The sequence below is a fragment of the Pristis pectinata genome, chromosome 5, assembly GCF_009764475.1.
Source record: "Pristis pectinata isolate sPriPec2 chromosome 5, sPriPec2.1.pri, whole genome shotgun sequence".
NCBI classification, from domain to species: Eukaryota; Metazoa; Chordata; class Chondrichthyes; order Rhinopristiformes; family Pristidae; genus Pristis; species Pristis pectinata.
In genome coordinates, this window is record NC_067409.1 from 62,868,291 (window position 1) to 62,881,631 (window position 13,341).

Sequence of the window (13,341 nt, forward strand, 5' to 3'; positions counted from 1 at the left end):
CCTGGGCCTATAGAAATATAATTGCCAAGAAATTGATCAGTAGTTGATAGGCTAAACTCACTAGATTGTAGAGTTGGTGTGCTGTCACCTGTCTCCAAAATTCACTCAAATGACTTCAATGGAATGAATTATAGAGGAGTGGCTGCCCAGAGACAAATGTTGGCATTACATTGGAATTTCAAATGACCATTCCCTTTACTCTTTCCTTGCACTGTATAACCTAAAGCTTTGAACAACATGAAATTGAATTTAGCAAGGTTCCATCGTCACACAGTTTTTAAAGTCTTAGTTTCTCAACAACAGATGCTTCTAGTTGAGAGGATATGGAGGTGCAAAAGGGAAAATACCAACTGATATTAAAAACAAAAGATGTATTTATGTTGAAAGAAGACTGATATTGTCCTTATGGTACCTATATCTACTTTTGTGTGTAGACATTTCATGAAAGAAATTCATCAATGAAGTAGCAACAAAGATTCTGCAGAAAATATGGTCAATAAAAGTGAAAATGAAGAAGAATTACAGTTTGGGACAGTTGTATACAATATTTTAAGTATCACATTCATTTCAAAAAATCTGTCAGTTTAAGGTCTGGTACCAGAGAAAATGCCACGGATTCAACTGACTTACAAATGCTTTCTGGATGAATGAACCAGTCACAGTTACCTAGTTAGGCTTATGTTTGATACCAGTCCCAGAATTAATAGTTTCATCCATGTCTTCTAAAGTAGCCAGAAAGTCATTCAGTTGTATGAAACTGAAACAAAAATACTTGACATTATGGGTGAGCAAACAATCCAATCTATCTCACAATCTGCGAATTTAAACAAACATCCATTCATTCATTCCTTGTAATAAGTGGAACAAATGAAATATAAACTACCTGCTCTGGGTTGTATTTCACAAGCACACCAGCACCATGGAATTCCTCAAGAACATCCTTAAGCTTCTTTGTGGAGTCTTAAAAGAAAGAGACATATATTAAACATTGAGTGTTTTTTCCTAACAAAAATCAGGTTAATTTGTCACAGGTCAGAAAATGATGGGTTTTCTAAATATTTCATGTCCCAAAGACCTGGGATCCTTAAGCAATACAGCGAAAGAGCAAATTACACAAACAACAATAAAACTGCACTAAACAACATCAGCCTATTTATTTACATATGCATGAAGTCTGAAACATACATAATAAGATTCAGTCTGCAAGCAAGCAAGTGGGCCAACAAATATTTACTTTGATACCTGCTGTTAAATGGATTCTTTGATATGATAAACAAATCTACTGTTGCATCTAAAACGCTCTCCTCCTGTTCAAGAAAATATATTTTAATTTTGGTTCCCTTTTTTTTGAAACTAAACAATACATTTCATCCTCCCTCTTAGTCATCCAGATTTGTTGACCCACACAAGGCACACCAAAAGTACAATCAGAAAAGAATAATAGCAAACTATATGGGGATTTGTTAGGACAATGATAATAACATCTTAACAGATGTGATTAATTGCAGTATCTAGATGTAGAACACCCAGGACTGAATGGTGGTCCAGATGTTTTCTGGTGCATTAGGAAGATGTTCCAAGGTAACTGGCAGCTTCTCTTCCTGAGTGGTAGCTACCACTCTTCTTACAGATGTTTTGAATCTCAGCCTGAACAAAGTACTTTCAAAGGAATTCCCAGAATCAACACAGACTTTAATGGCGTCATTCAATAGCACATAGCCCTTACAAGTGGCCTAAGAGGAGTGGCAAATGGCATTGTTGTCTCCGGTAGGAGGCAAAGAGCCATTTTCATTAAAGCTACACAGATGCTAGGAAGGGCATCAATAAAATGAGAGTTGCCTCAGTTCTCAAAGTTTCCAAAGAAATCTTTCCAGCCTCACATCACCTTAATGGTTTAACAGATTAGAAACTGTGGCAAGTAAGACAGCTCCAGCTTTAAGCAGATATGGCTTACTGGATTACTGAAATCTTTTACATTTTCACTGGGGGAACAGAAACTTTATCTCAACATATATTCTTTGAAGTTAAAAGGTAATAGATTCAAAGAGCTCACTTAGCATTTCTCTATAGATGTAGTCGGATGTGGATACACATTTCCAGCATTCTGGGTTCATCAGAGCAGCAGCATATTTTCATTTTATGAATGTTTATACAAGAGTGAACTTTGATGACAATATGGCAGTGTATGTTTGAGAGAAGAGCTTCAATAAAGATGTGTGCACAGAATTTCAGTTGGGAGTTTCACTGCAGTTGGGAAAATAATCTTTTCTGAGCCAGTTTAAATTTACAATAATAGTTGCTACAAAGTATAGATGTATGTGCCTGGGCCAACCATACTAGCCTTTTTTTCACAATTTTAAACAGTTTTTTAAATTTTATTTTCTTATTCATCAGAGGCCAATGATTATTTTCTCAGAAAAGTCAAATTGACAGATAAAATTATATCACACATTAACTAAGTGCAATAATGTTGTTTTCAGACAGTGTTTTTATGACTGAATTAAATTTTACCAGGAAAAAAATTTGGATTTGACAAGTCATAGTATTAACTGTGGAAAATTCAATTAGTCCCATGCACTAGTCTATGAATAAAGCTGCATGAAATAGCTTTATAGTTGGACTTCCTTAAAGCAGAGGTGTACTACTGGAATTGCTGAAGTGTTGGACAACCTGGAAGAGGGACATCATCACTTTTCTGATGATTATTCAGAGAATGGGGTAGCAGAGTTAGACATCCGGAGAAACAACAGGGCAATTAGTGGCCTCCCAAAAAATACTGACGACTTCACCTACAGAAGTGTGTTTGACTGTTTCAGCCAAGCTGACCCTACTAATGTCTGCTGTAATCGACTCCCCATGGATGTAACTAATGATGTATGGCAGTAAGTAATGCACAAGCAAGCTTGCTTTCCTCTGCCTGATCCACTCTGTTTCTTTCTCGTATATACACAGTCATACATGAGAGGAGCAGTGCCAAGGAACTTTTACAATAATTGATATCACCAGTGCAGCCCAAATGACTGTAATCTGAGAGGATCCAAACCATCTCCCAGAGAATGAAGTAGCAAGGGGATAGAGTGGAAAGTGGAGTGTATGTAGAAGATCACCATGAACTTACTTACTGGGGAGCAGACATGATGGGCATAATGCCCACTCCAATTTGCATCTCTCATGTTATACCTCATTCATATATTTTCTGCTATTTGCATTTTTTCTTCTGAGCACTAGATGGGGCAATGAACAAACAACCATTTTCAAAAAAGATGACACAAAAATCCTCCAATTCAAGATAAGAGGTTCATTTGTCACCAATAACAGGCCCTCTGATATTTCTCTTCATCTTATATAGAGATAATAAGCAGGCACTTTCTTCCCTCAATAACCGCTGAAATTTGTAATTCATTAGGAGAATGAAATTCCCCCTTTAACAGAATTATGTGCTTCTAAGTTGCATATTTCAAACAACTTCCAGTCATTTTTCTTTTTTCTAAAAGATAGGTATCAGTATAGAAAATTAGGGGACAAACTATGGGTAGATTTCAATGGGAGTCCTCCTAATTGCCCACAGTTACATCAGTGGAAGATCCATGGAACTAAACAAAATGGAATAAAAGACTTCTGAACCATTTTTTCCAGGATATCCTGCTGAATGAGTGATAAACAGTCACGTGAAGAGAATAGCAGCATTTCTGATGTCTGTGTTTTATCATTTCAATAGTACAAAACAGCTTCCTGAAAATAAAAAGTGTTTAATTAAACTGCTTGCTTTAAAAAAAATTCTTCCTAAGTTGCTGGGCTATTAAAGAAAACATCATCAGTTATTATCATAGCAGTGTTAAATCCAAGAGTGTAAGGAATTAATTTGTATTGTTGAAATGGCAAAATTCTTGCACAGTCAATATATTAATAATAAATAGTGCTTAGCTACACTCACCACCTCTTTGTTAGTAATTCCTTGCAACTTAATACCCATTTTCTTTAACGCTTGATGTATGAGCAGCTTTTGATGGCTCTAGGCCTGTACAATGGAGTTCAGAAGGAAGTGGGGGTGGGGGTGGGGGGGATTTCACTGAAACCTACCAGATACCGAAAGGCCTAGATAGAGTGGATGTGAAGAGGATGCTTCCATTAGTAGGAGAGTTTAGGATCTGAGGGCACAGCCTCAGAATAAAGGGATATCCCTTGAGAATTGAGATGAGGAGGAATTTTTTCAGTCAGAAGGTGATGAATCTGTGGAATTAATCACCATGGAGGGCTGTGGAGGCCAAGTCATTGGGTGTATTTAAGGCAGAGACTGATAGGTTCTTGACTGGTAAGTGGGTTAGATGGAGAAGGTGGGAGAATGGGGTTGAGAGAAAAAAAAATCAGCCATGATCGAATGGTGGAGAAGACTCAGTGTGCCAAATGCCCTAATTCTGCTCCTATAATTTATGGATATCAATGTTCATGATTCTGTTGAAAAGAAATCCATACAGATCAATTCTAGAATGCTCTGCTGATTCAAGCATACCAAATAGTAGAAGAGTGAAAATATTTGAAAAATTTCTAGAAGTAACTCAGAGTAGAAAATTGAAAATCCTGCTCATGATTCCATTTTAAATGCTCACGGGCAAAAACCTTTAAAGTTCTTAGTGGGTATGAGATATTGAATGCTCTTTTATAATATCTTTATGTACCTAATAAAGTCAGGATTCACATTGTGCAATGGTAAAATAAAAGAAAATTAAAACATAAGTACTAAAACACAACTATTAAAACAATGCTTTCTGATGTTGGCAGAAAAGAATATAATATCACAAAAGCTGTTGTCAATTTCATAAACTTTAAGTTGGAATTGGAATGGATTTTCTAACATCTTTCTGTTAATATAGAAATTAGAACATTAATAAAGAATGTGGTTATGCTTCAAGCTTTTTTCAGACAATAGCTACTTTGGTGTTCAGGGAGCTATAGTCTGGTTTTGCTTCATTGATCCAGGATATAGCAGCAGAAAGAGAGCTATCAGTTATCATTACTTTGGACTTATAACCAAATGCTATGGCTTCCTCAGGCTGAGAAAGCATTCAACCCATTAAAGAAAACCTGTCTCTAATCTGGTGTGTAAACAGAGGTAGTCACAATAATGTGCATTTGTTTTATAGTCAGCTTTCGTTAGCCTAGAATTTATAGGTAAATAATAGAATTAAACACCCAGAGCGTTATTAATGTGCAAGTAACTTGTAGCGATAAAGAGATACCCCAGGAGATGCAATTGCCACACATAGCATTTTACCACCAACCTAACCACCAGCTTCAACAATTTGCTGAAATTGCTCACATCTGCTAAAGATCAAAGGAGTCTTCATGGGTACTCACATGGGCCCCAGCTATGCCTGTCTTCCTGCTGGCTATATGGAACAATCCTAGTTTCAAGTGTATTCTGGCAATCCCCCCTCCCCCAACTCTTTCTCTGCTATATCGATGACTTCATCAGTGCAGCTTTCTACACTTGTGCAAACTTGTCAATGTCATTACCATTGCTACCAACTTCCACCCTAGCCCTCAAATTCGCCTGGACCATCTCTGACACTTCTCTTTCTTTTCTGGATTTCTCAGTCTCTATCTCAGAAGACAGATGTGCCACTGAGATCTTCTAGAAACCCACTGATTTCCACAGCTACCTATACCATACTTCCATTCACACTGTCTCTTGTAAGGATGCTATCTGGCTTTCTCAATTTCACTGTCTCTGCTGCATCCATTTTCAACATGAGGCCTTCTTATCTAGAGCTTCTGAAAGTTTCTCCTCCAAGAAACATGGCTTCCCCTCTACCATAGTTGCCGAAGCCATCACCTCCATTTCCCGCACTGCCCTCAATCGCCTTCCAAGAATGAGAGTTCGCCTGCTCCTCACCTTTCACCGCACCAGCCTCCGCAACCAACACATCCTCCTTCATGTCCAATGTGATCCCACCACCAGTCACATCTTCCCCCTTTCCTTCTCTGTGCAGGGACCACTCTCTCTGTGACTCCCTGGTCTACTCAGCCATCCCCACCCACCTATCTCCCATCTTTCCCTGCAATCGAAGGTGGTATAACACCTGTCCCTTTACTTCCTCCCTTACCATTATCCAGTGATCTAAACACCCCTTCTGGGTCAGGCAGAGGTTCACCTGCACCTCTCCCAACCTGGTCAAGTTCACTCAGCGCTTGCAATGTGGTCTTCTCAATAGCTGATCTCCATCTGCAATGGCCACCTTGAGCTTCCACTTTGCATGTCAGTTTAACTCTCCTTCCCACTCCCATACTGACCTGTCTGTCCTTGCAACAGGAGAGCTGGGTGGAAACTAGAACATTATCTCATGTTCCACTTGGATAGTTTACAGTCCAATGGTATGAATATTAAATTTTCCAGTTTCAAGTAATCCACACCCTCAATGATCTCCTCCCACATATATTCACCTGTCTACCTGGTTTTCTTTTCCATTTGTTCACCTCTCCTTTCCCCCCTCCCCCCACTGTTCCACCTGCCCATCATTCCCTCCCCATCCGCTTCCACCCTTCTCCAACCACAACCCCCCACCATACTGCTTTATACTGGAAATCTTCCCTCTTAGCCCTCTTGCAGCGTCTCAACCCAAAACGTTAACATAAATCTTTCGCCTCCACAGGTGCTGCTTGGTCCGGTGAATTCTTTCAGAGGTCTGCTTTTTTATTCCATCAACTACAGTCTTTTTGTCTTCAATTTGCTGCATTCGTCCTGTTCCAACCAGTAACAGTTGTTGCAGATAGAGACGTATTGAACTATGGGAGCATCCTTTTCATAATGTGATTTTATTTTTGCTGTCCAGTTCTGTCTAGCCCTGAAAGGCCACAACTAAAACAGTGGAGTTTTACCTTGAAGCTAGTTTTTTTGTGGTTCTAAAGAGAAAAAAAAAATTTTAAATGTTTATTTCTAATTATTAAGTCTTTTGTTTCTTTATTTTTCTTGTTAATCCAATTATTTTCTCCTGTTTCTCTTAATTTGACCTTAACTCAAATCCTTTCTAATATTCTTTCTTTACCTCCTCAACAAATTAACCTGCATCACCATCACTTGTGTCATCCAATTACTCCAGGTCTCCAACCTACCACTAATCTTTCCTTCTTCTCTGCCTCTACCCCTCTCTCTGCATCTCAAAACCAGTTTCAATCCTAATTTTTTCCCTATTGATGAAAGATCATGAATCCAAAATGTTAATTCTCTTTCTCACTCCACAGATTTTGCCCAACGTGCTGAGTATTTCTAGTATTTTCTGTTTTTATTTCAGGCTTACATTTCCTTATGGAATCCTGTTATCAACTCGATCTTTCAGCACCAATTCTTTTTCCAAGCACAAGGTTGAACAAAATGAGTCACATCAGAAGTTGCCTACTTCAGCAAATTCTGGGTCACTGAGTAAACTTGTAATGTTAAAACAGCTCATCTACAACCAATGTGTAACAATATTTATGTACTTCCAAAACTTCCACTAACTTTTACAAAGTTTTACACATCTCTTAAATTATTAAATAAGTTTTCTTAAAACAATGAATGCCAACAGAATGGATTCTATAAGTATTAATACTGTTTTCCCACTGAGGTAGATTTCACCTATCCTCTCATTCAGATTCCCCCATAATATATTTGGCATTCAACATAGAAACAACAAAGAAATCCACAATTATTCTTGAAATTATTCTTAAAAATCATAATTGAAGAACAATAATGTAACTTGGGTAGAATCAAAGCATCTGATAAATATATTAAAAGTCAAATGGAAACCTGAAGCCCAGAATGCCACCTTTTCAATACAAGGAACTCGATGTATTGTGCATTACATGTTGTACAATCTCAATTTTTTGCAATCCTATCATTCACACCCATGAATACCTGCCACGACCTTTGCAAAAGTTGAGATTTAGGCTTATATGCCACATGAAATTTGGAGCTGCCAGAATTTACAATGGCGGATTTGGCTTTCATTGTTACTGTGGACGATTGAAGTTCCATTGTATGTATGCATACTCCAGCCAAACTTTAATGAATAATATATAATATTTAACCACGAGAATACTAGATACAAATAATCCCATATATCAATGTTACAAAACCCACAAGTGAGGAAGATTTAACAGCAACTGGAAAGAAGGTAATATTGTTTCTGCTCAGTTTCAATTTGCCAACATCTGTGGAAAATTCAGGTTTGACCTAATTACTTTTAGGCAACAATAAAAGAAGGAAACTGTGAATTATAATTGTCTTAGCTAAATGCAAAATCAATAACACTTATCGCAACTAAGGTAGTAAAAAACCTTTTATCCATTAATAAGGTCTGCAAAGACTCTTTGATTACTATTATCCAGGTCTTAGGCATGGTCAACTTATCTGTGCCAGAGCAAATAAGAGATCAAAGAGGCTGGAAGAGCTTGTTGAAAAGTAGGAAACTCAAATATATATGGGCTGCTTATCACTTTTACTAAATTCATACAATGTCACAGAAGTAAAACAGGGCATTCAGTCTCTTGGTGCTTTTTCCCTATATTAGTCTCTTGTTTTATCCCTTTCTTTTCATGTAATTATTTATCCAACATCCTGTTTGAAAAATGAATGGGATCTCAATATTTCATGGTAAAAATCGTATGCTTGTTGCACTTGGGTAGACAACATTTTCCTAACCTCAGTTTTACTTTTCCTGTGATTACTGTGAATGTGTTTGTTTGATACCATTCTCTGCACCACAGGAAGCAATTAATCATTATTTATCCTCTTAAAGTCTTCACAAGTCTTGAATTTGGACATTACTCAAAGTTGAATATATACTGCTCACAGGCTGGCAAAAAGATCACAGAAAATTGGTTCATTGACCTCTTCTACACATGACAATTAAATCAAAATATAAGCAGTCAAGAAAAGGAAAACTGTGGTCTGATAACCTTATTGCACCTTTGGTCACTGAAAATTTGACTTTAGGTGCTAAAATCTTTTCATATCAGCCCATCACATTGACAGGAATGATTTGTTTCCATTTTTGAATAGTGTACAATACCATTTTGTGATATCCAGCCTACAAGCCACAGTTTTAAATTTTATGAGCAGAGATGGGCAAATGTATAATGGGAACTAAGAAAATGCCAGAGGGATTAAACAACTATTTTGTGTCCATCTTCAGAGCAGACACAAAAAACTTGCCAAAAATACAAAAGAACCATGAGTCTTTTGAGAATCAAGAACTAAAGGAAATAAGCAATGGCGAAACAAAAAACATACAAGAGACGATGAAACTAAAAGGCCAATAAATCCCACGGACCCAATGACCCACATTCTTAGATTTTGATATAATTGGCATGTGTAGACAAGGCCAGTGAACCAATTTTCTGTAATCTTATTGCCAACTAGTGTGCTTTAATTGGAGTTTTAAAAGTGGAGGCTATAGAGATAGTGAATGTTCTTGTTATCGTCTACCAGAATTCTTTAGATCCTTAAATTGTTCCTGAGGTTTGAAGGTTAACAAATGTGATCCACACTTTGTTTTACATAAGGAGAGAGAGAGAGAAAACAGGGAACCACTGACCTGTTAACCTATTGTCAGTGATAGGGAAAATGCTGGAATCTACAATGAAGGATATAATAAATGAACATTTTGAAAATAATAGGATTGAGCAGCACCAATGTGGTTTTATGAAATGAAAATCACATGATAATCTGTTGGAATTCTTTGAGAATGTGACTGGAATAGATAAGGAAGAAACCAAAGCAACCACAACTTGCATGTATTTTGATTTGGAGAAGGCTTAGTGAACAGAAACTTAGTGAACAAGATTAGAGCACATGGAGTTAAGGTAATATACCAACATGGATTGAGAATTCGTTGTTGGACAGATAGCAAAAGGTTGGTAAGTTCACAATCAATATCAACATTGTGGCTGAAACCAAATGTTACACTGCTAGTCTGCTGATGGTACTAGGTGTAGGGAAGAGGATGTTAACAGGCTTTAGGAAGCTAAGTGGGAAAGAACATGGCAGATGCAATAAATGTGGAAAAATGTGCACAATTTGGTGCACATATTGGAAATGCAGAATATATGTCTAATTCTGAAAGGGATTGCAAAACACTGATGTTCAAAAGGCATAGCTCTTTGTACACAAGTCACTGAAAGCCAACAAGCAGGTACAGGAGGGCAAATGGTATGTCAGCCTTTATTATGAGGGGATTTGAGTACGAGAGCTAAGATGTCCTACTGTAACTATAGCCTTGGTGAGACTGCAGCTAGAGTATTGCATACAGTTCTGGCGACCTTACCTTAAAAAGGATAAACTTGCTAGAGAGGGAGTGCAGTGGACAATCAGAAGACTGGTTCCAGGAAGGGCAGGTTAGCCATACAAGATGAGGTAGAGTTGATTGGGTATATCTCCTCCAGAGTTCAGAAGAATAGGAAGAGATCTTTTTGAAACATACAAAATTCTGACATAGCTGAACAGCTGGATGCAAGGAGAATTTATTTTTCCCCAGCTGAGGTGCCAAGACTCATAGATCACAATCTCAGAATAAGGGGTGGGCTATTTAGATGATGAGCAACTTCTCACCTTGGAGGCTTGGTCATTGGTTTTATTCAAAAATAGAAATTAATACATTTCTGGACAATAAAGAAATCAAGCAATATGGAAGGGAAATAACACTGAACCAGAAAATTGGCACCAGATAAAAGAAATCAGGAGATCTTAATAACAGACCAATCCATAATGTCACATCTTTTCTTATTGAAAATCTACCATTGGGGTATACAGCCCTTTGTGATGTGAAAAATATTTTCTTTATCACTTCCAATGGTCACAACAGAATGTTTTCATGTGTAGCGGTTGCTACCGCAAAATAGAACAAGACGCTAGTCGAAGGATTGCCAAACAAGAACTGTTTTTTTTTCCCGCCTTGAGTGGGCCTTTTAAGGGAGACTGTTCCCGCCCAATGCAACCGGCAATGACGTATACGCTACGTCATCAAGTCTTTCCTGCGCGCGGGTTCTCCCCGTCGGAAGACGAAGGCCCGCCGCCATCTTGGGCCTCATCGCTCTGACACCGTGCGACCCGACTGCCGAGGCGGTTCGCCTGCCCGGACGGTGAGTCACTACACAACTTCCCCCCCCCCCACCCCCCCCAGAACCGGCGATACAGTCCCCAAGGTCCGCGGGCTGTGCAAGCCGCCGCTTAGGGGTCGGCCTCTGCGTTGCGGTGTTGAAACCTTGACCGGTTGTTGCAGATCCAAATGGGCCGGTTTGAGGCAGTCCGTCGCGAAAACCTGTTCCCTGCCCCTAACGTCCAAAATAAAGGTGGATCCATTATTCCTGATGACTCGGAACGGTCTCTCATATGGTCGTTGCAACGGCGCCTGAGGTGTGCCCCTGCGAAGGAAAACAAACACAGTCTCGTAGTTCTTTGGGCTGGCAGGATGGGGCTTGACCGTGCCGCGAGGTGGGAATTGGGGCCAAGTTGCTGAGCTTCTCGCGCAGTCTTTGTAGGACTGCTGCGGGTTGTTCCCCTTGGTCTCGAAGGGCAGGTATGCAATCCCCTGACACAACTAGGGGCGCCCCGTACACAAGCTCAGCTGACGAAGCGCGGAGGTCTTCTTTGGGGGCAGTGCGTATGCCGAGCAGGACCCAAGGCAGTTCGTCAACCCAGTTAGGACCCTTCAGGCGGGCCATCAAGGCTGATTTCAGATGGCGGTGAAAACGTTCCACTAACCCGTTTGATTGAGGGTGGTAGGTCGTGGTGGTGTGCAGCTGCGTCCCTAGCAGGTTCGCTAATTCAGACCAGAGACTGGAGGCGAATTGGGTGCCTCTGTCCAAAGTGACGTGGGCCGGAACACCAAAACGTGAGACCCAAGTTGTGAGCAGCGCCCGGGCGCAGGAATCAGTCGTGATGTCCGTCAGGGGGGTTGCCTCTGGCCACCTTGTGAACCAGTCCACGATGGTAAGGAGGTACCGGGCTCCTCTTGAAACCAGCAAAGGGCCCACGAGGTCGACGTGTATGTGGTCGAACCTCCAGGTAGGCTCAAACTGCTGTGGCAGGACTTTGGTGTGTCGTTGGATTTTCGATGTCTGGCAGTGCGGACAAGTCTTGGCCCACTCACTGACCTGTTTGCGCAGGCCATGCCGGACAAACTTGCTGGCGACCAGTTGGACAGTTGATCTGATGGACGGGTGCGCCAACCCATGTACCAAGTCGAAAATGCGTCTCCGCCAGGCTGCAGGGACTATAGGGCGGGGCTGACCTGTCACGATGTCGCAAAGTAGGGTCTGCTGACCTGGACCAACCAAGAAATCTCGGAGCTGCAGACCCGAGACTGCGGTTTTGTAGCTGCGCAGCTCGTCGTCGGCTTGTTGTGTGTCAGCTAGGGCCGTGTAGTCGACACCCAAGGACAGGTTGTGGATGGTTGGTCTGGAAAGTGCATCAGCAATGACATTATCCTTTCCGGAGACATGTTGGATATCTGTTGTGAATTCGGAAATGTAGGATAAATGTCTCTGCTGACGAGCTGACCAGGGATCGGAGACTTTGGAGAAGGCAAAGGACAAAGGCTTATGATTGGTGAAAGACCTGCCTTCTAGAAAGTATCGGAAATGCCGGACCGCCAGATACAGCGCTAGAAGTTCCCGATCAAAAGCGCTGTATTTCAGTTCGGGTGGTCTGAGGTGCTTGCTGAAAAATGCCAAGGGTTGCCAGTGGCCTTCGATTAGCTGTTCCAGTACCCCACCCACCGCGGTGTTGGATGCGTCCACCGTGAGGGCGGTTGGGATGTCTGTCCTAGGGTGTACAAGCATCATAGTGTCTGCCAGGGCATCCTTGGCCTTAACGAAGGCAGCCGCAGCCTTGTCATTCCAGGTGATGTCCTTACCCTTACCAGCCATCAGTGAAAACAGAGGGCGCATGATACAGGCTACTGCAGGGATGAACTGATGGTAAAAGTTGACCATCCCAAGGAATCCCTGTAGGCCTTTGACCGTGTTGGGGCAGGCAAAATGGCAGATAGTGTCTACCTTGGCGGGTAGGGGTGTTGCCCCGTTGCTGGTGATTTTGTGGCTGAGGAAATCGATAGAGTCAAGTCCGAATTGGCACTTGGACGGGTTGATCGTGAGGCCGAAATCGCGGAGACGGGAATACAGCTAGCGGAGGTGGGAAAGGTGTTCTTGGCGATTACGGCTGGCGATCAGTATGTCATTTAAGTAAATGAACACCAAGTCCAGGTCTCGGCCTACCGCGTCCATCAGCCGCTGGAAGTTCTGCGCGGCGTTCTTAAGACCGAACGGCATTCGAAAGAATTTGAACAGGCCGAATGGGGTGATAAT

General features: G+C 40.9%; 1 protein-coding gene across 1 annotated transcript in view; it reads right to left on the bottom strand.

Moving 5' to 3' along the window:
* dgkb (diacylglycerol kinase, beta) overlaps positions 1–13,341 on the bottom strand; it is a 589,337-nt gene that overhangs the window by 396,605 nt on the left and 179,391 nt on the right. Inside the window, exon 3 of the mRNA XM_052015544.1 lies at positions 884–960. Coding sequence (XP_051871504.1) covers positions 884–960 — 77 coding nt within the window. The remainder of the gene's footprint in view (positions 1–883; positions 961–13,341) is intronic.